Source organism: Akebia trifoliata, chromosome 14 (genome assembly GCF_017979445.1).
Source record: "Akebia trifoliata isolate Shusen 1 chromosome 14, ASM1797944v1, whole genome shotgun sequence".
Lineage (NCBI taxonomy): Eukaryota > Viridiplantae > Streptophyta > Magnoliopsida > Ranunculales > Lardizabalaceae > Akebia > Akebia trifoliata.
In genome coordinates this window covers 2231577-2256497 of record NC_141388.1, presented here as the reverse complement: position 1 = coordinate 2256497, position 24921 = coordinate 2231577, and the positions used below count along the sequence as shown (strand labels likewise).

At 33.9% G+C, this 24921-nt stretch overlaps 2 protein-coding genes across 2 annotated transcripts; both read left to right on the top strand.

The window, feature by feature from the left end:
* The first annotated feature begins 11127 nt into the window (after positions 1-11127).
* LOC147385433 (FAF-like protein (DUF3049)) lies at positions 11128-13121 on the top strand. The gene is made up of 2 exons (XM_086423470.1): positions 11128-11286; positions 11410-13121. Exon 2 carries the CDS (start codon positions 11431-11433, stop codon positions 12835-12837), a length of 1407 nt encoding a protein of 468 aa, XP_086279596.1. The 5' UTR covers positions 11128-11286; positions 11410-11430; the 3' UTR covers positions 12838-13121.
* Positions 13122-16743: 3622 nt separating this feature from the next.
* Positions 16744-24359, top strand: LOC147385432 (Chaperone DnaJ-domain superfamily protein). Its single transcript, XM_086423384.1, has 9 exons — positions 16744-16902; positions 18835-18925; positions 19014-19074; positions 20937-21014; positions 21760-21833; positions 22678-22791; positions 22894-23001; positions 23921-23959; positions 24084-24359. The coding sequence occupies exons 1-9, from the start codon at positions 16751-16753 to the stop codon at positions 24168-24170; spliced, it is 804 nt and encodes a 267-aa protein (XP_086279510.1). The 5' UTR covers positions 16744-16750; the 3' UTR covers positions 24171-24359.
* The last annotated feature ends 562 nt before the right edge of the window (positions 24360-24921 follow it).

The window sequence follows — 24921 nt, the reverse complement described above, 5'->3', positions numbered from 1 at the left end:
TAAAATTTTAATTTCAAATTTGCTTTTGTTATTAAAAAAAAAAATGAGTGCTGATTTTCTAAACAGAAATTCTTCACTCCGCCAATACTCGGCTGATGTGGCACACAATGCATAATTGCAAATCCCATGAAAGATGTACGGTTGTATATCTCGTGAAATAAAATCTATGATTTTATGTTCATATCACGTTAGTCGAGTATTAATCGAGTGAAGACTTTCTACGTAATAAATCATTATTCCTAAAAAAAAGTGATAATCATACTATTATAATTTATGATAACAAGTGACATATGACATAAAAAATTATCGAAGATTTTTTATTTATTTTTACTTATGAGAATTGCATAGACAACTCTTCTAAAAATGTAGTTCCATATCAGATATAGACAAGAGTAGCATTCAATTAATGAAGTGCTTAACTCTTCATTTTACTTGAATGTGTTGAATGTGAGTGAGAAAGATAATAAGTATCGTGCGCACACGGAGGCCCAAGACATCATGGGACTACAGTCCATTGTGTTTCAGTGCAACTTGTCAGAAAACCTTATTGCATGCACGTCGCACACACAATAACACACATCGGGCCGAACTGGACTCGGGCTTGAATTTGGATCTTAATTAAGGTTATTTGTACTCAATTTTCTTTTGTCAAATTTGTCTAATCATAATCATTGATCTTTCCTTTTCTTGAATCGTTAGATCTCCAAATTGTTGAATCAACGTGTTCTTGTACTAACGTTCCTTTAACAAATCTTTTCTTAAAGTCCCAACGTTACAATAGTTGAGCGGATTGTTGTCGTTATGTTTTAAATCACTGGACTTCTTAAAGTATAGGTTCGTTGGCCTACTCTTGTGATCTATAAAAGTGGTTAGCCCTAGGACTAAACATACAATAGAAAAACTATAGAACAACAGAGCACATGGCATTGTCTTCTTCTCATCTTTTTAACTCTATAAACCTTTTATTCTACCTTTTGATGCTCGAATTACTTAGTCTAATCAAGGTCATTGTAAGCCTACTATTTTCGAGTGCATGATTAGTAAGATTGTGACTGTTGAATCTCAGAAATCAATCGTAGGAGCCTTTTGTATTATGAATATCATCATAAAGGGTCACGAATTTGATTTTAAAGTAAACAGCTCCTCTACGCCTCAGTCACATCAAATTTTATAAGTTCATTTCGATCTCCACTTATTAGAGTTTGTCCTAACCTATCTTTTCAGGCTCAGGATTAAGGTCTTAACCCATTTCTCTAAGCCATACGAGAGCAAGAAGCAAGTCAAACAATACAATTAACACCCCTAGTATTAGTATCATGTTATTATTATATTTTTCGTAAGGACTCAAAATTCAATATGGTTTCTCGTTCTTATAAAATAGAAACGATATTGTCTATGTGACACACTTCAGTGGGAAGTTTTGATTACTTTGAACTCCTTGCCAAATCGTGCATGCAACCCAATGTGTATATTCTCCAGTCCAAACGTGCCACATAGACATCGTATCTATGTGCAAGAAAAAGACACCATTCTAAATTGTGACTCTTTAATAATATTCAAAAATCATTTGTTGAACCAACGATGGGAGTCCATTACTCCAGTCTACTTTGATTCATATTAAATGACCACACCAAGGCAATATTATTGGACCCTCTTAACTGGGAAGCATTTACATGCTCATGAATCTAGACCCATAGGCCACATACTAAACCATTGCATGGTCCCAAACTATTATCCTAAATTACCTTATCTTTGGGGATTCATATTAAATGTAAGGCTGTTGTCGGACCCTTTCAAATGTTAAGCATTAAACACACTCATGAATCTAGACGTATTGCATGGTCCCAAATTATTATCCTAGACTTTTTTATCGACCAATAAGTAGTGGTAGAGCCAAGATTTTGTGTTTGTGGGGGCAATAAAAAGAAAAAAGAAAAATAAAAATTGTGGAGACAATAAATAATGGATTTTTTTTTTTTTTGTGAAGGTAATAGTGATGGATTATTTTTTTTTATCCATTGTTGTTATTTAGTGTAATAACTCATATATTTTCATGGACTTCGAAAAGACTTGTGATAATCTGACTACCCCATATGGCAAACTCAATTGACTACCTTGACGTGATAAGTTTGAGAATCATTGATTCGTGTATCTCAAGGAATGTAGATATACGATTTCTAAACTAGTCATGTCAGATAATCGATTGAGTGTGCCACATGGGGTAGTCAACTTATCACGACTCCTTAGAAAATTCTTGTGGGACTAAACCGGTTGAACGGTCTTGATGACATGAATATATTTGCCACTCGTCCAAAGCAATAATATTTTATTTATGTATTATGTTCTCCTTACTCTTGGTAGTGTTCTAGAATATTCTTCCAATTATAACTTTTGACTACTTTTTGAAAAAAGAAAAAAAAGTAGGAAAATGATATAATCAGGCACGTTCAGACCAAGAAATACTTCTAAAAGGAACCAAGAAAAAGAAATGCTCTGGCGATAACAATGCCTCTTGTGATGAACGTCATTTTTCACCGAAAATTTTGGAAAAAGAAAATTCCATTATCATTCGTGTACAGTGTCTAAGATGCCACGTGGATACGTAGGGTCCAAACACAGGTCAAGTGTTGCATGCTTTTTTGTATGCGAAGCACAGTTACAATCTGCACCTGAGTAGTATGCACGTACGATTCAATATTCCAATGTTTGTGCTCCTACATATTAATGATATTATTTGATACGCTTGTGGTCTCCACGCGTCATGTTTATGTCCTTTTAGATAGGTATCCACTCCACGTGTCCCACTTAAGAACGACAGAGTTAGATATTTCTAATCTTAAAGGACATTCGAGCACTCTATGAAACATGTCCTTTTGGCCCCGCATCAAATATTTGATTTAATTCAGAATATATAATACTAACATCCCTACCTAGGATTTCTACAATCCTTCAATTCATCGTGTGAATGATGAAAAATCTTAAAACTTAACCATATAAGATTGTTGAGATGGTTAAAATCACACCTGACAAAACAAAAAACGAAGATCTTGAGTGTGAATCCTCTTAAGGGTCACCTTTAGGGATTTATCCCCAAAATTATCGAAAGTGTGTGGGGGTCGGGGTGACAACACGTGCCCCCACGAACCACAAGTACTCTAAGAGACTTTGTCAATACTTAATACCCATAACTAAATTAAGTTTGCAATGTAGAAATAAAAAATTTCAAATTTATTTACATTATTTATATTATTATTATTAATTTTAAATTAATTGAGATTGGATATAAGGCTCAATTATGAAAAAAAAAATTGATACTTCTAAAATTTCAATCCCTTTTTTTTATAGTCAGATAAAATTTTAATTTCCTTGAGATAGCATTTCAGGCTTTTTGTATTAAGTTTATTGGTTAAATTTTTAGCTGATAAATCCATAATGGCCTTTTTAACATGTAATTATAGTTTTTTTAAAGCTTTTTTCTTTCGAGGGTGAGGGAGTGTCGGCAAAATTCTTACCATATTATTACAACCAAACAAAACAAAAAAATTTGTTTTGATCACTCCATGTTTTGCTTGATAGTCTATTATATTTGTTCTATTTGTTTCTCACAAGAAAATTTTGATATTGCAATGTTCAAAAATTTGCATTAACTCTCTAATCTTCCTTAACCATGAACTTATATTTCCAACCACATTCAACCTAACCTCAGATTGAATTAACCACATAGCTAGAATTCACACCCAAAAGAATCTAATGATGTCCATTAAACCTTGCAAATTTGAGAGTTTCATGCATCGCTTGGAATTCAATTGAAATTATATCATCAAAATCTGAACTTCCCTATACCCCAAATCAAAATTCCCCATTGTAATCCCTCCATATAAAATCGAATCCAATACCCAATCACAAATGAGAATTATTGATATTTATTTGTATTTTTTAACATTCAATTATAATTTAATCAGAGATTGTATTCTAATACGTATGTTCTGTTGATAAATTATTATTTTGTCAACTTGTAAAATTTTTGATGAGATAATCTCAATAAATCATTATGTCAATAAATAATTTAATATCTTAATCTTAATATTCTCAATACTACAATTTCTTAGGCCTTGTGAGATCAAAATCCTATTATGATGTATCTTTCCGTTTGTCTCGTTATATATGGGCCAGTCATTAAGTCATGCAACTTTTCTTTGGGTGGAAACAACTTTTTATTTTTTTTCCCACCAAAGAGAAGGTATGCTCTTCCACCACTACATGCAGCCAATGACTAATAGCCACGTGTACAAAAGATCATCACGACAGACGAACAGGATCCAACCGCATCGACTCTATGTTGGTTGATAGCCCACATCCAAATCGCAGGACCCAAAATCCCTTGTCCCTCGGCTTTTGTCTTATTTACCAAAACTAGATAAGCTAGAAAGGAAAACGAATAGATTCAGCCTCACACACACACACACGTACTAAATACTAATCTCATATTCGCACGAGTGAACACACGTGTGAATAATATCATATTCGTCTAAGCTGTCTAGCAACACGAATGGTCCAATCAAACCAATCATTGAAAAGGCTAAGCCACAGCTCCGCAGCTCTCACCATCGGTCGGACCACGAGTCCACCAACACTAGCCATTTGTCGCGCCATTGAGTGGTGAAGGAGACTGGAGACGTGTCTTATTTTGCTTATAACACGTGGCACAACCTCACTCGTTGGTCTCACTACCAAGTGTAGAAAAGATCCTATCTCATCCATTACAAGAGGAATTTTTGTCTGTAATATTCGCATTTCTTTCCGTGCTGCCGTCTTAATAACTAATGTTTCAATAATAATGAGATCTTCTAAGAATACTAAAAGGTTTAAAGCTTACAAAAGCTATCGTTGTTGGAGGCGAATCTCTCTTCTCTTCTGTCACCTTTTTTTTCCTCTTCTTTTCCTTGATTTTTTCATAAAATAATTAAAGAAATTTTAGAAAGGAAGGGTCGTGCCTCTGATGACGATTTTTATTCTAAAAGCTTGATAGAGTATAATAAAGACCTTAAATAGATAAATAAACTAAGAATTTATTGACGTGGACTCTGAAGACTCTATTAGTGAAAAAAAATTAAATTAAATTAAAGTTGATAATAGTGGCTAAGGTGTTAGTGGAAACTTTTTATCATGTATGTTTGTTCCTCTCATTGGGGAGATATAAAATACGCCATGTGTTGTATTATCTCAGACTAACCAATTTATGATAATTTGGTCAGTTCTTGATGGGCCCTTATGCTAGCTAAAAGATTAATCATGAATCATTATGATTGGATTAGATTATTAAGTATAGTTTTAATAATTTATTTGCTCTAAATTGATTACGTCTTGTCATAAATTATTGGGGTTGACGACATGAAACTTATTTTACCATTTAAAAAATAATAGATTATTAATCCGTGCATGTAAAGTATGAGGTGAGCATTCATAATTAAGCTAAAGATCAGCCAAACAGATTTTACATACATACATTAGTCTTAAATAAGACTGTCAATGGGTTGGTTCACTTATGACTTAATTTTAATTCGATACAATTTGATAATTTTGAGTATGGATCAAGAATTCAAGATGAGTTAGGAACCCAACATGATGAGGATTGAAATTAAAATATCTTGTTGGATCAATTTTTGATCAACAATATCTTGATCAGATGAAAATTCAATTAGATAATAAGTGTGGGGGAAAAGAAATTTTATGTGTATTGTCAATTCCTCGAGATAAAGCAAAGAGAAGAACTAGGTAATACCAAATTTATTGACGAAAGTCATTGTTCTAAATTGACAACTACATCAACGAGCACTAGAGATATATTAGTTCACATGCCATGACCTCTAATCAAGTCTATTTCGAATCTCATTCAAAGGTACCATTCTCCAATTTTCTCTCTCTAAACTTCCCCAAAGAAGGAAAATAATTGAATCATTTTCATGGTATAAACAAAATAAATAATTTACCATGAATCCATTTCTCGTGTTTTTTTTTTTTTCTTTCTTTTTACCCATTTCCTTCTCTACCTCTCTCTATCTCTTGGCGAGAAGTATCCTATATTTATGATCTTCTTTTATGTCTTGTTGATTCCTTTACTCCTTATTAAGGTGTTTCTAGTTCCTCGAGTCAATGTAATTATGTTTCTTCTAAATTAGGTGTTCTCTTAACCTTTATAAGAATACCTCATTTTTTCTATATCTTCAATTATTTCTAAAAACCAATACATTTCTTCTAGGGTTCAGTATACATTTTATTAGGTATGCATTTTTTTCGAAATTCATAGGATCTCAACCATTAGGTTGATAGAGAGTCTCAACCCTACATTGATTTCGTATTTTCATTTATTTTTCTTATTTTATCTTCATTATTACCAATGTTTAATATGGATAAATAAGGTCAAGGGCCCATGTTGATTGTTATGTTGGCCAAATAACAACTCCCTGTCTCGAATGTATAGCGCAGATCATTTTTTATTTTTTTATTTAAAAAAAAAAAAAATTTGATCCAATGCTTTTGTAATGATCTGTCAACTCTTAAATTTAAAATTAAAATTTAATGATGAAAAATAATTTTTTTCTTTAAAATTCATGTGTCATTGATAATACGTGAATTACTGATCTGGAAATCTGATCCATAGAGAACCCTACCAATATCAGAGAACTAATTAGTTGGGAAAAGGCGGTCTTAAAATAATGATCCACGTGTCAATTTGGTTGGGTGACGTGTCAACTTTTAGCCTAATTGGGTGTAGTTAATTTTTCTCCATTAAATATTTACAAACATGTCAGTGCTTCGGGACTTGGAAAACGGTTATTAAATCGTATACTAAAAATAAGGAAAAAGTACAAGGGTGGCTTACAACTGTGATATATAGGTGTCTGTCTCTGTCCACGTACGTGCATACATACATACGGGTTTTGTGTGGTTCAAGTCGAAATTTCCTTTTATAGTAAAAAAAATAGAATAAAAATAGAGGTCTTAGTAGATATCTTTTGTCGTTTCTCTCTCTTTCTATGTGCCTCTCAGTGCAAGTGGGAATCTGTGAGAGAAGAGTTGGAGAGATGTGCGAAAAAGCTGGTGGACAGAACCATATGCTTTCTTTCCATAACGCCTGGTCTCTTCTCTTCGCTTTTTTTTTTTTTTTTTAATATATTTTATTTATTGTCCCTCCCTATGTTCACCTTTTGATTCAGTAATTCTTTATAATCTATATAATAATTAGCCAAAAAAAAAAAAAAAAAAAGTTTTAGAAGCCAAATATATAAAAAGGATAGATGGCAAAAGCTTAGCCATCCAATAAGGTTTGGCTTTAGAGATTACAGAGGGGAAGAATCAATTCTATTTAATCATCTTATCAGTGTGTACTACTTATTTTATTTTGAAATTTTCTTATTGTCCGTATAAGAGAATGGAATAAATTCAATGGTTGAGTTTATCCTTTATGTTTTGACTAACGAGACCTATTTAGAGAGTCTAATTTGATCTAATAGAGTCATTTTTATAATCCCATTTTTTTTTTTAAACAATGGATAAATTATAATTTATATAAGTAAATTTATATTGTATGAGAACGTAAAATTCCGTCAAATCCGAAGAGGGAGTAGGGTAAAATCCAAGGATGTCCAAACGCATAATGCAAGAGATTAGAAGTGACTAGTCGTAAGTGATGGATACCAGGTGGTGTAAATATCAACTCATGTAGTGTTACAGCTAACGTGTTAACAAGGATTTGCACAAACGATGGAACGTGTGATTTAATTTGATACAATTAGGGCTGCAAACGTCATGATGAATCCTCTTGAAAGAGAGGGGGTGCCTTCGGGGATGCGAATTTGAGTGGTGCATGGTTGTCGTTGTCAGCTCACGCGTAACTTTGTTATATCATGCATTATGATCCAAACATCAAATCAATGGCATGATGACATATGGTCGGATTGGCTGATAAATTAGTAACGACGTTACAAATAGGCATCGACATGTGGGTCTAGACAGCTTTACACAAAAGATCCAGAAAGAACCATGTATCACAATTCTTGATTATGATACATACAAAAAAATACTATACAATCAATGATTTAACAAAAATATATTTAGGGTAGACAAAGATAAGGTATGCAATTTGATTTATAAAAAAAATTTGGTACTCTGTCAAAATTCCGAGTTACTTGATTATCGAATAATCATTGAATAATGAAATTGAAATCAATAAACAATGATCAATCAAGAGATAGATAGAAAAATAGCAGTTGAACAAGATCTTTTATTTATTTATTTATTTTTATCTTTTTGGATTGATAATAAGCCAATTTTTAATGAGTTCAATAACTCAATGCTGGTGGGATATGAACTCAAGTCTTCAATATCATCACCTAAAGACTTTACCAACTAAGCAAGTTGGTACTTATACAACTGGATAGGGTCCTACATCCACAAAGTCTAATCCAAAATCAATAAAGAAACTTCAAAATAAAAAATAATTATTTAAGAACGTTAACAACGACTGAGACTTAGTTGAGAGCTTTCACTATAATGATCAAATTATATTAGATTATTCTTTAATGCTTTCATACAAAGTTGTTTTACAACTCATCTCCAAGGAGGCTAAAAAAATGATGCTTAATGTGCATAGAGAAACTTTGTTTAAATTAAAATAAGAAAATACTTAGAATTGATACCAATGCGTCAGCATACTCGAGATCCCTATGCTTTAGATTAGTGGTCAACTAAACGAATGTTGTTTCTCCATTTAATTTTATCCATAGCAATGAATATTATGATAATATTATCATTGAAAGTGTGTTAATAACTACTTTCACCATCTTAATCTGGTCCACCTTTTGTTAAATAAATATTTGAGAATTATTAACTAAAGGTTCAATAACTTTTGTGACTAGACGTAGAACCAATTAAACTGGTGGTTTATGACTGTTGGATTCGTTTAACTTTTTTTTTTTTAAATCGTGTAGAAGCATATACGTATTTTTTAAAAGGTAATTTAACAAAACTACCTTGTTAGGTTTTGCATGATTGATCATCTAGGGTTTTGTGAAATTTTGGATTGACTTTCATGTGATCAAAATATCTCTCTAATCAGAGGTAGCCAAACATTCATGGCTGGGTGAGTTAGAATAACGTGCCTCATGGCATAAAAATACTACTAAGAGTTAAATTGCAAATTGAGTCATGGTAGTTCGACTACTTCCAATTGACTTGGTTGGATTTCATGGTGATTTGCCTTTCAAATTTGATGGAATAGACTCAGTGAGTCAAGTTGGCAAATCAAGTCGTCAACTTGGCCTAGTTATTCGGTGATATATAATACTTTTGTGGAGAAAAAAAATTAATATTTTCTTTGAAGAGTAAAAGTAATATTTTTTATTTATATTAAAATTTTAAATATATTTAATATTTATCAATTAATATATTTTTATTTTGACTTATTCAAAATTTCTAATTTTAAAATATATAGTATAACCATGGTAATAAAGTTCGGATTCAACAAACCTAGTTATCGGGTGATATATAATACTTTTATGGGGAACAAAAAAAATTAATGATTTTTATTTGACTCGACCATTTTTCTAGTTTTAGAACATATGGTTATAAACATAGAAATAAGGTTGGCATTCAGCAATTATTTGTGGAGAATCATTGTAGTTGATTAAAAAAAATTAAAATGGGCAAATTTTAATGGATGAATAGAATAAAATTGAGCACATAACAAAAGAGGAACATAAAATTGAAAATTTCCAAAATAATACATTACTCAAATTATTGGAATTGGTAATTTCTAGGTTCTGAAATAATTTTTTAACCAAAATGAAATAAAGATGAACGTTAATTTCTACATTTTTCATACAAAAAATGCCCTTTTCTCTTTCTTCTACCTTGTTTACCTTTCATATATATCAAAACCCAACTCTTTTATATTCTATTGGGTGATAGTATATAAATGTAATTTGAACATTGGGTAACTAAGTAATTTCAATATAAAATAAAATAAAAGATATTTTGGATATGAAAATTGAAAAAACTGCTACTTATTTTATTTTTTACCGTTTTGGTAAACAAACTTATGTCCAAAAACAGTAAATTACTGTGTTTGAAATTAATTTGAATATGCACTGTTTTGGGAAATTTTCAATTTGTGATGCATATTTTGATAAATCAGCCATAAAAATCAATCAATTTTTCCAATCAATTCATTAAATATCAATTTTTATTGGTGGATCCCTTCTTCCGTGTGGTTTTCAAATTTTATTAATATATTTAAACAAGATGTTTAACATGTTTACAATCTAATCTATATTATTAAGAATTGTGATAAAATGATTATCCCATGTGACATACTCAATCCATTCCCCCTAACATGACATGTGCTAGAACTATAGGTCCATACTCCTCAAGATATACAATTGCATTTTTATGAGGATGTGCAGTTGTGTATCTCGATGAATATAAATCTATGATTATCACACATGTCACATCAGGAGAGTCAATTGAGTATGTCATGTGAGAGAGTCATTTTATCATTACTCTATGATTAAGTATTATATAACATAATTTGATTGGAGATTAGTGGTATCGCTTTCAAACCAGACAAAAGAATCCAGGAAGTGGGTTTTGTTTTGTTTTGTTTTTTTTTTTTCTAAAAAAATACTCTTTCTCTTGTTGTATATTGGTTTTGCTTCTTGAATTTGATCAACATCACTGCCTTTTGGGGGTGAGTGGAGGACGTAGAGAGGTATTTCTCTCTCGCACACAGAAGACCGCCTCAGCTGGGTCCCAAGCTAAACGGACGTGTGTGACGCCTTCCACATTCATTATTCCTTTTTTTTTTTTTTTTTATAATATTTAATATTCATCTTCTGATGGGCTGGGCGGCCCAATCATGTTTCCCAGAAACAGATTCTCTCTCTTTCTCTCAAAAATTTGAGAGGAAATAAAAAGGTTTCTTTTTTAAAAGAGAGCTACTATTTCAATATAAATCACTATAAAATTAAATTGCAGACAGTTGGTGTGAGATTCGTAAAAATTGGTGTGTAAATAGTAACTCTCTTTTAGGGATTGTGGGGTCCATGGAAGCTTTTTTCACCACTACAAATACCCACACTCCCCTTCCCGTTTTTTTCTATCAAAGCCCTTTCCACTCTTCACTCCACCCCCAACTCTCATAACTGAAGAACGCAGTCTTGGCTTTGGGGCTCTTTCTGCCCCTCTCAGCCTCCTCTGTTCTTCCTTGGATGTTTTGTTCTTTTTGAGGTAACCAAATAATAATAATAATAATAAATTAATAATTAAACATTTTCTACCCTTACATCTTCTTGCACCCATATATTTTTTATTTTTGAAATTTTAATTAATTTGCTAATTATGTCTATGCAGAGTGATAATCTTGGCCAAAACATGCCTACTTGTGTCAGCAAGAGCGTTCCAACTCAGCCTCAGGGTATCGGATCCATTCTAGGAACTGAGTCAGACCGATCCAAGACGGTTGCTCCATTAAGGAGAACACTGTCAGCTGATATGTCTTCCAAGAAATGGTTGGCTCAACATGGGTTCTCTCCATTAAAGAAGATCGCTTCTTCTGAAGAATTCCCCATTGTTTCATCCCCAGAGCTTCAAAACAATGAACGATTCAATACTTGGAGCTCAACCCAATCAAAAGAGAAGAAACAAGAGCTTGACCAACCTGGAAAGTTGGATATTTTTAGCTCAATTTTGTCAGAAAAATCTTCATCAGTTCCTCCTCCTTATGTTCATCCACTCGTTAAGCGACAGAGGTCGTTGAGCCAGAAGAGTCTAGAGATCTGTACTGAGAGCCTTGGTTCTGAAACTGGTTCTGATGGGTTCTCTTCTTACTCTCCTTCAGAATCTAGTGATGCAGAACAAGAAGAACAAGAGCAAGAAACAGAGGAAGAAGAAGTAGAAGTAGTAGAAGAAGAAGAAGAAGAAGAAGAGAAAGAATCACAAAGTGTTGTAAATTATAATTATAGCTATGAAACTAGGAAATCTCCCACTCATTATTTCCCTCCCCCGATTCCTTCCCTCTCTAGTCCTGGTCTCCACATGCGACCTCATCGCGACAACGGTCGATTAGTCCTCGAAGCTGTTCCAGTCCCCGCTCCTTCCCGAAACTATTTCCAAGCTCATCGACAAGGCGGTCGCCTCGTCCTCACCTTCATTAATTCCCCATGTGAAGAACCAATCGACATCGATGATGGCGATGACGACGACGACGACGACGATGAAGAAGAAATAGAAGAATTTGAAGAGATGGTGAAAATTGAGGAAGAAGTGAGAAACATAGGAATTCCACCAAAAAAACAACCGAGTGGGATGATAAATGTACACAGATCAGCACTTATGGTGAACAAGTTCATGGGTTTAACTAACATGAATCCAAGTTGGTCTCCCAAGTATGAATCCAACATGGAAGATGAACCAAACCCAATCCCACAATCACTCCCAACACCACCAAGATTGTCCATACCTATACCCAAACCAACATCATCGGCGAAGGCAGTGGCGGCTTCTTTCAACAGTTACGACTATTATTGGAGGGGAAACAAGCACACCACCACCACGACGGTTCAATCACTACCACCACAACCACCACTACCACCAATCACCAAAAACTACAACAATAACAAGTTTTTTGTGTCAAAGAATCAAAAGCAGTTTCAAGAGCAAGAACAGTTGAGGCTCAGGAGAGGCAACAAGGCTGATTACTTAGTCCCATCATTTAGGGGTTGCAATGAACCAAGAAGAACCTTACTGATTTGGGAACCTTATTGCATTGCAACCTCTTAATAACAACATTTGATCTTGTTGTTGTCTGTGGATGTCGTTGTTGTTGATGGTGTGTGTGTGTGTGTGTGTGTGTGTCAGATTACCCCATCTCAGGTCCCGCAGATCTCGAGGATCTACTCTTACTAATTACTAGTTTATCTTTTATCTCTAATGATGTCTATCTGGGTAATAACTTTTCTACATTGTTATAAACAATAAAAAAAAGGAGGATACACTATTAATGTGTTGTTATTGATCTGTATCCATGTTTCTCTATTATTATTAGTTACAAATCTCTTTCTTTCCTTCTTTTGACTACTAAGATGAAAAATCGCTGGTCTCCTCCGCCGGCTTTATAGATTTATAAGATCCTTCTTTTTTTTTTTTTCCTCTTTGTTGGATTGTTGTCGAGACCAATTGATCTGCTTTAATATCTAGCCAATGAGATTTGGAGTCACGTCTTGTCTGTTCTAATTGACCATAATTTGGGGAGCAACATTAGCCATCATTTGCTGTTGTTTATTAACTTTAACGTGAATGGGTGGCATTCTGTTTTTTTTAATTTTAAGTCAAAAACAGTAACTTAGATTCTTCGAACACAATTATGCCACTAAGTAAGACAGATTAGTGGTCAGTCCTTGGTACGTGGAGATGGTTTTGAGCTCATATCGTGGTGCCAATACTCACAAAAAACTTTAACTAATTTAACAAGCTTGGCACCTCAAGTAACACATGTTATATGAAACTACATGAAATCGAACTTATCGTTCACCCGTGACATTCCTGCAAGCTACAATTTTATAAGAGGCAGCACATACCAATAGTCAATAGGGTAATGGATTGAATTTGGGTCGAATTTAGACCTTTCCATATTCAAATACAGATTTTTTTTTAGCTGTATCAAAATCTTACTCGAATCCTACATACTAAAATCATATACGAATCATGTTGTGCTTACTGAAACCGAATCCTTCTTGATCCAAATGGTTTGATCTTGATTGTGTCTAGTTTTAACTACAGGTGCAACTTGGTTCGGTTTGAGGCCAAATAGGAATCGAATCGACCTAGGTCAGGTTCCAGTAAATGAGAATCGGAATTGAACTAAATTTCCATAGAACCAAACTAACTCGAACCGAGCTAAGATCGGTTTGGTTCAGTTCATTTCTATGGATTGCCAATATCTTTAAAACCTAATTGAATCAACATATTTTTAATAAAAATAAATAGATATGAATATGAAATCGCATGTAATGAGTCATTAATCCATCCATCAATAAATAAAAAAACCATTAATGTATCCATTAAAAGAAAAAAAAGTCAATAATTTTTTCATCAATTAAAGAAAGTCATTAATCCCATCAATCTAAAAAAATGTCATTAATCTATTCATAAAAAATAAAAATAAAAATTATCTATAAAAAATGGGTATAGTTTATTAAATGAATAATAATATTTATTTATAATTTTATTAAAATAAGGATTTGGTTCTTGGTTTGGTTTGGTTCTTATAAGGCATGAACCAAGAGTTAAACCAAATTGGTCGGTTCTCTATTTTGTTAACCCAGAACTGAACCGAAGTTCATTATAAATCAAACCAAACAAATCCAAAGCTCTCAATTTGGTTCAATTTTCGGTTAGAACTAGACCAAGTTGCACCCCTAGTTTTAACAAATTGTCTAACCTTATTATTATTATTATTATTATTTTGGCATTTTCTCCCTCTAGTTTTCTGCTAGAGCCCTTTCATTTTATAAGAATCCATGTTATAGAAAAATAGTGTAAATGGATATTTTGAGAAAGGAAAATGCTGAAGTAACATTGAAATTGACTTGTTTGAGACATTGCTAACGTGGATGTGTGTATGGATCATAGATGTTTTTCATCAAGATACAAGTGAGCATTTATGGTTCTATGCACATCAATGTGTGAAACGATGTCAATTTCAATGTCACTCCAGCACAATTTTTTGAGAAATCTAAAAATATAATTTTCAAAGCAATATATTATTAAGATCTTGACATAACTAGAGGTGAATTTGTACCTGACCTGAGTCAAAGGACATCATACCCACCGTTTTTTTTTAATTCAGATTTACTCCAAGAATTCAAATAATTAAATTCGAATTTTCAATCACTAAGATTTTGATTGATAATCAACCCATATTATGCCTTATCAGTCAAAGATATTGACAAGGGAAGGACACCATCTTGAATTTCATGGGGGTTGGCATGATTCCAACCACCGGCGAGGGCGCACCATAACTTACCTGGTGCATGTGAAGTGCGGGCGATGCACGTGCCCAAGGACTAGTCCTTGGACAAGACCATGGTCTATGGAGTGGGCAAAGCCTAGATATAGGTCGGTCGGTCCGCTATATATGGGATACCTGATTATTAGAAAAAAAAGGGGTTTTTGTTTAAGAAATTGAAATTAAATACAAATATCCTTGATTAAAATTCAAATGAAATTAATTAGTAAAAGACTTAAAACGTGATTTTTTTAATATTAAAAGTCTATCATTCTTAGCTTAAAATGAAGAAGATTCCAATTTGCAACGATTCAATTTAGCAATCAACCATCAAACATTACATTTTATTATGAACTTTTAGTATAAAAAATAATAATGACATTAATCGACATCATGATCCGACTAGGATGTTCAATCTGTATCTTAGAACATTGTCAAAATCATTATTTTCTTTGAAGCTCCACGGATTTGCTAGATTTTTTTTTTCTTTGTCTTTAATTATCTCTCCCACTCATTCCAAGAAAATGTAATTTCCAATCACGTTGTATCAGCTCCAATTGAGCTTACTTTAGGGGGCGCAGCACTTTGTCCGCTCGTTGTTTATCGTTCCTGATCTTAATAATCGTAGTTTTAAAGTCAACTCAAAACTCAGCCAAGTAAACTCAACATTGTTAGATTTCAAGGACTCAACCCTGGAACTCGATGAAACTCTCTCTCCAAGTTAACTCATTATCAAATCGTGTAAGTGAAAAATTTGACCAAGTTAAGCTTCTATTTTTAATAGTTTCATGGAGAAGAAAAAACATATTCTTTCCTTTAAATTCCAAGAACTTTATTTTTCAAATATATATATATATATATATATATATATATATATTTATGTGATTTGTTTGAGTCAACTTGTGAGTTATCAACGTAAGGTTAAGTTGACTTTGAGTGCATTGGAGTAACATTGAAATTGACATCATTTGTGACATCGGTGTGCACAGAACCATAAATGCTTCTCACCTGTATCTCGATGAAAAGTATTTATGATCTTTACAAACATCCACGTCAGCAATACCCCAAACGATGTCAATTTCAAAGCTTTGATGAATCTTATAAGTTTAATGTTTATCATGGATCCAACATTGTCATTTGATGATAAAATCCAATTTGTTGCATTTTCAATGGTGTTGGGAGGGATTGTAAGGAAACGGTCATGGATATATTGAGTCTTTTTGTTTTTTCGGTCTAAAATTTTCAATGAGTTTAAGGGGATTTTCTTTGAGACAAATTGGATTGTATAAGTTTTAAGAGAAACACATTCAAAGTAGGACAGATTCCACATTATTTTCTACTCATTAATTTGCCTGTTAAGATGTTAGGGATTCCTAAGAAAATGTATCCCTAAGAAAAAGGTTTATAAATCTCTAGAAGATCGAGACGGATCTCTAGGAAGTCTGCATTTTTTCCTCAAATCCTAACGGTTATGTTGATGGAAGCTGGAAATGTCCATATCAAATAGCCAAAAGTGGAACCAAATGTGTTCTAACAAAGCCCAAGGTGCTCAGTCTGACCCAATTCAATTTGGGCTTAGAGCTGAGCTTCTAAGGTTGGGCTCAAGTCAGGAAAATGGGCCCTTTGAACCTTGGATTAGGTTTGGGTTAACCTTCAACCCGATCCGATCCAGCTACACCCTAAAGAATGAGAGAGGAAGTACACCATCCTACCAGGGCAGGGGCTTTGGGGGCCTTGGAAAGGAGAGAGAAGGCGATGGGTGAGACAGAGGATGATTTGCTTCTCAAAAACTTCTTCGCCGAAGTCAGCGAAGTCGAGAGGGACAACGAAGTCGTTAGGTATCTTTCTCTCATCTCCTTTTACTTCTTTGATTTCTGCCCTAGAAATTCTTTATTATTATTGGTTTTTTGTTGGATAAATTAGGGTTTCGGATTAGTTGCTACATAAATTTCTAATTACATAGTCGAAAAAAACTATAAAATTTAAATTTGATTAATTTAAGACTTGCCAGATCCATTTCATTATTCCAATTTCTACGAAACCCAAATTGAGTCTAAGAGTTGAACAGTGAACGATGGCTTCATCTCCTTGGAGGAACTGATTTGCTATGATTGGTAAATTATAGTTTTTTTTTTTCTGTTGTTGTTGTTGTTTGCTGTGTGATATGAATTGATGTTGGGTGTAGAAGGCCCAAGTGAGAAATTTTGTAGCTATCTAGGTTACTAGGGAAGGTCTGTGGGACGAAAAGAATATGCCATGAACATGGGCATTTGCACTTTAAAAATGAAGAATTGCACATGGGTAAAGCGTCAAAGACTCCGATTGGATGTCATTATTTTCTAACACAGATAGTTTTTGGGGATGGGTGGTGGTGGTGGTGGGAGTGCTTAAAGCTATTGTTTTTTACCCATAGAAAGCTGAGAGTCACCACAAAGACTTATCTAATCAATCACATTCTATATTTGGTATGATGAGATTATAACTTTTTCTATATAGAAGCTTAGAAGTGCTGAGTTTCTGATTCGCTCTGGTGTAAATGGATATTGTCAACAACCTTCCTATAAGGTCGGACATTATAACTTGTTAAGTTTTTTTTTTTTTGGTTGGGGGGGGGGGGGGGGGGTGAGAAGGAATTGAGACGTCAAGGCCTCTTAGAGAACCCAACTAATCCTCGGGACACGTGCAGTCCCCTCCTTCCACACTCACCAGGTAATTTATGGGATAAATCCCTGAGGGTGGCCCCTAAGGAGGTATTTGAACTCAAGACCTCCGCTTCCTGAGGCGTGATCTTGGCCATCTCACCAACTCTTAGATGGTTTTATAATTCAGGCATTGAATGAGTCTTTTAATTGCAAGATTTATAGAGGGAAAGAATTATTTTCTAATGCATGGATGACCACCCCTCATAGACAACTAATAATAGTAAACTAAAAAAGGAAAGTGTGTGTGCATTGAAATTATTTGAATAAAAATGGAAAAGGAATCTCTGGTAAATGCTTTCGATAGCTCGTAGTGTTGTCAATCATCAGATTTGAAAGTCCGAGCTTTCTGCCAACAGTGACATAGTCCCTTGAAAAATCAATCAGTTCGAAATGGCATTTTTAAATGCGTGTAAGACCTGCACTAGGAAGAAACATATAGACAATTGAGGCATACAACTCAAATCAAGAGGGCTGAGGTGTATGCTTTAGTGTGAGGCATGACTGAGGCTTGGGCCTTTTGGCCGAGGCATATGTCTCACGTTAATTTTTATGTTTTTTTTTTCCAGTTCTTTTAACCACAAATTTTCTGTTTCTTCATCTTATTCTTCTTTTCTCTTCTCTTCTATTTCTTTGTTGTTTCTAGCATGCAACATGATTGAATATTTAGAAATGAATTCAATATAAAGTAGTATATGCAACAAAAGTTGAACTTATTTAATTCGTAAATAAACTTTTGTAGTATTCAGTGTTTTCCAAAATTATTGAAAAAGTAATATTTAGTTATATTGTTGCAATAAATATGAAGTAATTGTTTATAACAAAACTTTCAACATCAAATATTTCTTTCTTGTTCAAATGTAAAATACAATATTTTATATTGTACATCGTAATGAATGTAGGGGAATAGATCTTGGAATTCAATTGTGTGGATTTGAAAGTTGAAATTCGAAAATATCACATACATGGGATCAAAACCCCTCCTTCAGCCTAAAACCTATAAAAAAAGAATAATTTCCTTTTTTCTGCTATTGATGTTTCATCCCATCTGAAAGAAATGAACAACTGCAGGATTCTTGGATGCTTCAAATTAAATGCGTTTGAGTATCTTAATCTACCTTTTACTTCATCCCCAGATGAAGTGAAGAGGCAATATCGTAAGGTAAATCTACGTAGCAGAAGTGGATTATCTATTTAGACCTCTTTTCTCTGCATATGTCATTCATTCATTCAGTGCTCAAATTTTGTAGTTGTCTTTGCTGGTTCACCCTGACAAATGCAAGCATCCACAAGCAAAGGAGGCATTTGGAGGTATTGTAGAACAAACCTTCTATGGAAGGTGGAGAGTAGAATCTGTATTATTCAGTTTCTTTTTCTTCCCTGCTGATCATTTCTTAAATCACTATAATGAACTTTGGGCAGAAAATTTCTCTACAGTATTAATGTTTTCTGCATGAGTATTTTTATGACCATGTTAGATATAAGAACTATTATTTATATTATTAGTTTATTACTTGGTAGGTAGGGGCCTTCTAGATACAGTTTTGGTACACATAAAGTCTTCTAAGATCAATTTGGTGGAGCTATTTGGTGTTATTGATGATAGATATGCTGCACAAAAGGAAATTATTAGAATGAGTTTTCCATTGCTGCATCCAATACCAATGTTTTAAATTCGGAGGCGTGGGGCAAGGTGCTTCAAAGGCCTAGTGCGTAAGGCATAAGTCTCATGAAAACTCTGTTTTAAATGAAGAATAAAAATAATAAAATAAATCTCTCTCTCTCTCTCTCTCACACACACACACACACACACACACGTTCCTTTGGAATCTGTGACTTTGATCAACTGCTCGTGGTGTGTATTCAGCGGTGTAAATGACCTCTATGAAAATGCTGTCATAGTCTTAATTATAGAGCGAAGCTTGAAGGTACACCTACACTTTTAGAAGATAGTTGAAACCTCACATTTGTGCAAGGGATTAAAGTACTCATACAGTTTTAGAAGATTGTTGAAACCTCATGTTTTTGCAAGGGACTACCAGTGCTTTATCACCAGGATTCAACTTAGCTTGGACTCTCTCTGCACTACCCATGTCATTCCACTAAACAATTGGGACGAGATGCGTAGCCTCTATTACTGAATATATTTTAGAATTACTACGCTTAGTCGAGAAAGATTGTTGAAACCTCACGTTTTTGCAAGGGACTACCAGTGCTTTATCACCAGGATTCAACTTAGCTTGGACTCTCTCTGCACTACCCATGTCATTCCACTAAACAATTGGGACGAGATGCGTAGCCTCTATTACTGAATATATTTTAGAATTACTATGCTTAGTCGAGAAAGATAGTTATGCACATAACCATGGTCTTTTTGTTACCAATATGTGGGTTTGTTAACTTGGACTAAACTAACCATGCATGTAGCAAAAGACGTGTTTATCAAGCTTCAAAGTGAAGATTGAAAAAACAAATTAGAAAATCTGAATTAATTATAAATCAAAGCTTGGAAGCACATAAACACTTCTAAAAGACAGTTGAAACCTTATGCTTGCACAAGGGATTACCACTGCTTTATCCCCAGGAACCAACTTAACTTGGACTCTCTATTTGCCTTTATTGCATGCACTACACAATTGAGACGAGATGTGTAGTCTCTGTTATTGAACACTGATTAAAATTACCTCATTTCGGTCAAAAACTCAAAAAATAGCTATGCAACCTATACATATAGAGGTGGGATTGTTATGAGAAGCGAGACATTAGCAGTGATCAAGATTTTCTCATCCCACCTGGCATGAGAAGGGAATGGGCGCTGAAGAGGAAGTGAATTTAATTTTCTTGCAAAACAACCATACGCTGTTGTTGATTTTATTGAAATCTATAAATATTCCTGTGTAGGAAGTTGTACTCAACTTCTTTATGTTCTGTGCTAGCATGTTGGTGTTACATTGCATACCCTTTGATTGTCTGGCTAATGAAAATATGGCTTTAATGGTGTGATATTTGATGATGTTTTGGGTTTGATCTCAAAAAAATGATGAAAATGTTAATGCTTATTGCTGGGAGTGTTCAGTGAATGCTAGCTCCTTGATATTGGATTCGTACTATTAGATTTTAGATTTTAGATTTTTTTTGGTGTTTACTGACAATCAATATTGACTTGTGAGCAGCATTGGCAAAGGCCCAGCAGCTATTACTTGAACCACAAGAAAGAGAATATCTTCTTAGTCAAGTTGATGCAGCAAAGGGTAGGTGTTAAGATTTGAATACCTGTCATCTATTGTTCTGTTTTTTTTTCTCCAACATAGGGATTGTGCTAGGTCTGTGCTCACAAATTCCATTAAAATTCTCTTTCCTTATACTATGAACCGTGGATTCTAGATTGGTCTTTCAGTAGCTTCTAAACAGTCTTGGCTTTGGTTTAACTCTATCTGCAGACTCCATTAGATTTGATGCAACAGATCTGTGTACAATGGTTTAATGAGAGTACAATAGGATTTTGATGGGATCAGGGTGATTACTGTTGTTACTAATGTACATAGAAAACTTGATCCTTTAGGAAACTTGACATACTTAAATTACTTTTAACAAGTGTCTTTGTCGAGTATATGTACTGGATGTACCTGCTGGCTACACATATCGAACATAACAATATATGTAAGCCAAAATAACCCTTTGTGTAGCCTTTGTTGTTCCTGTTGCCCCCCCCCCCCCCCCAACACACAAAAAAAAAAAAAAAAAACTGAGGTATCCAGGCCTCTTAGAGCACCCGACTAATCCTCGGGCATGTGCAGTCCCCTCCCCCCACACGTACCGGGTTCCTGTGGTTTTTCTTTTTTGCAGCTTCTCTTTTTAATTAAATTTTAGTAATTTTCTTGATGGAAGATATAGCTATGATAGAGTTTGACCCCAAATAGGATAAGGCGTGCTATTTTTAACCTTTTTTTTTAAGGTCTTGTGTAAAGATGCTCATGTCCATACAATGAATTGCAGAAGAACTCAGAGCGAAGAGGAAAAAGCAGTTGAAGAAGGACAATGCTTCCAAGATAAAGTCACAGGTTGATGAGGTAATATGAAGTTGGTCATGAAATTGAGAGAGACAGAGAGCTAGTTTGATTTTGAGGAATAAATTTGACAAATTTAACTTTTAAAAATGGAATTCTAGACGTGTTCCTTGAAATGGCAATTATCATATCTAACTGATTTAAATTTTAGGACACCTTTTTAGTCAACTGTAAACTTATAATCAAAGAAGATTACCCCACCCCCCCTCTTAAAAAATCTTTACTTATTAAAAAAAAAACTTATATGGGTAAAATCTGATATACTATGACACAAGGGTTGAAACGTTTTGAAGGAAATGTGTCAAGTCTTGGTGGACACAAGGAAACCTATGAATAGCATTATCTGGGTTTCCCTTGGGATTAGATTATCTTATAATTGTTGACCTTGTTTGTTATTGTTCTGTTAAACTTAATTAGTTTTTGAAAAGAAAGTAGTTTAATATTTTTTTTTTGTTGTCCTAAGAGGTTGGTGATGCATTTTAAATTCTATCAAAGTTTATGAGTATTTTGGAAACCTTCCTCTGGACCATTGCACATTTTCTGAATTCATGCAAACGGGTACAGGATTTAGCTTGACTCCCATGGAGTTGGCAGGAAAAAGATGAACAGGGGATGGGGGAGGGTTTCCATCCTTATGACCTCTTGAAAGCGAGTTGAACTTTTGTTTCATTAAATCTTTTCTCATTGTTATCAAGAAATTTTGCCAACAAATAGTTTCACACACTTTTTCCTTGAACTTCACATTTTTTGGTCTGCTTGAGTTTCTGTAATTTCAATGAACATGGTTGTTTTGTGAGCTTCTGAAATAAATGAACTTACCAATTTACTTCTGTATCTCATGATATAGGGACGGTATGAACAACAATACGAGCAATCAGAAGAGTTCCAGCAACAATTGAAAATAAAGGTGCGAGAGCTATTAACAGAACAAGAATGGCGCAGGAGGAAAATGCAAATGAGGGTACGCTGACATTTGTGTAGCCATGTTATTATTTCTAGCTTAATTATTCCCCTTTCATACTTCATACTTTGTTGGTGACCGTATAATCAATCTGTTATATAGATATCGGAAGAGGAAGGAAGGTTGAAGAAGGATGAAGAAGAAACAAAAGAGATGTGGAAAAGGAAGCGTGAACACGAGGAACAGTGGGAAGGGACAAGGGAGAAGAGGGTTTGTTCACCATTTTTGTTGTTGTCGATTTTCAATTTTAACTATGTTTCTTTGAAATAAGTTGCCTTGTAGTTGCTGGATGTGCCATGTTTGGTCATTCAAGCTGGAGCCTACCAAACTACCGATGTTTCTGTCGTTTGGTAAAAAATTTAGTAAACATGAACTTATCTGGATTTTAAGTTACAGAGTATTACAGGAAGGTGTCAAAAATTTGTGGGTGAAGGAGGGTTTTGAACCCAAATCTTGATATCAACACTCGTGGACCTTACCAACTTAGCTAAGTTGGCACTCTCATAACCGTGTAATGACATGGAGTGTAGGTATCTATAGATCTCAGAGTGAGACCTACTCAGATGTATGTGTGTGCCTTGTGATGTGAGGTTATAGAGCCAGATGACATGCATGTAAACATTTGCTCCAATGTAACTGATGGAGAATCCCTGATGAGAAGGATTCGGTCTAACATACTGTAGTAGTAGTGTACCACCCTTCCATTTTTCAAGGAAATTCTGTGCCATTGTTGATGAAAGATTCAGTTGGAAATGATGGATAGGGTTCTGTTAACTGATTCACAATCCGTTAGTACGTTTATTTTTGCTCTTGTTACTAACAGCTGGCTAATATTTTCACCTACTAAAGATACCATTATGCTTCTTGAAGTCCGTTCTTATATAGATCTTTTTTTTTTGTTTTCTATTTACACTGCTTGATGCCATCACTTATTGTCAAATGTAATCAATGTTGTCTATGGACGGTATTCCCTGTTTTTATTTATTTATTTATTCAAATATTTTTTACTTTTTATTTTAAATTCAACCTCCATGTAGTTTGGTACGTACAGTTTGTATTCCATACTTGGATTTCTACCGAAGTGCTTTCCAAACTATTTATAACTTCCCTTTTTTTATTTCATTCACAGGTTTCCAGCTGGAGAGATTTCATGAAAACAGGAAAGAAGGTGATACTATTGGTTTAGTTATACTCATCGGATTAACTGACTTAAAAAAAAAAAAAATGATTTTATTTCATATGACAGTGGCTTGGATGGTGATTCTGACAATATTATTATCTGATTTTTGAAGGGTAAAAAAGGGGAGATTCGACCTCCAAAGCTCAAAACAGAAGACCCAAACAAATCTTACGTTCAGAGGCCGGTGAAGCGTGGGTGAAAGAAAGACATGGTTGGTTGGATTGGTCTCTGTTACAACAGCTGTATTGACACCAATATTTGAGAGGGCAATAAGGCATTATCCATTCATGTCTTGTTGATTATTCTGTGATACCATGCAACTTGCTTCAACTTTTCTATACACCTTTTAATGTGAATTGAAATCCTTTTGAGGAATTTTACATCTCAATGAGACATATTGTTCATAGCAAAAAAAAAAAATTCAAAATCTGAACTTTATAACAATGCATGTTTACACAACTACCCTTATGCTTTCTCAATTAAACCTTGTTTTTCAACATTTTACTTGATTAAAAATAATGGTTGCTGAGTTGGTGAAGTGAAAACTAGTTTTTTATTTTTTATTTTTTATTTTTTTATATTATATATTCTTAACTAAGAAGGGTAAATTCCCAAATAATTACAAAAAAATTTGGTATTTCCAAAATTTTGCTAATGTTGACAGTACTATCATGTAATGTCATCAAATTGTCTACATTACATGATTTTGTGAACATTGGCAACATTTCAGAAATACAGAAAACTTTTGTAATTATTTGGGAATTGGCTCAACTAAAAATAATGATGTTTTTATTGGGAAAACATGCCAATTGAGTTTCGTCCAAACTCTCATAGAAGGAACTACTGCAGTGTCAAAAGTGGTATGAATTCATTAATTTTGGCTTTTCACTTTTGGAATCTAATTTCGCTTAGTCGTCTGGGGTGACAGGATTTACTGTGATTCTCGTAAG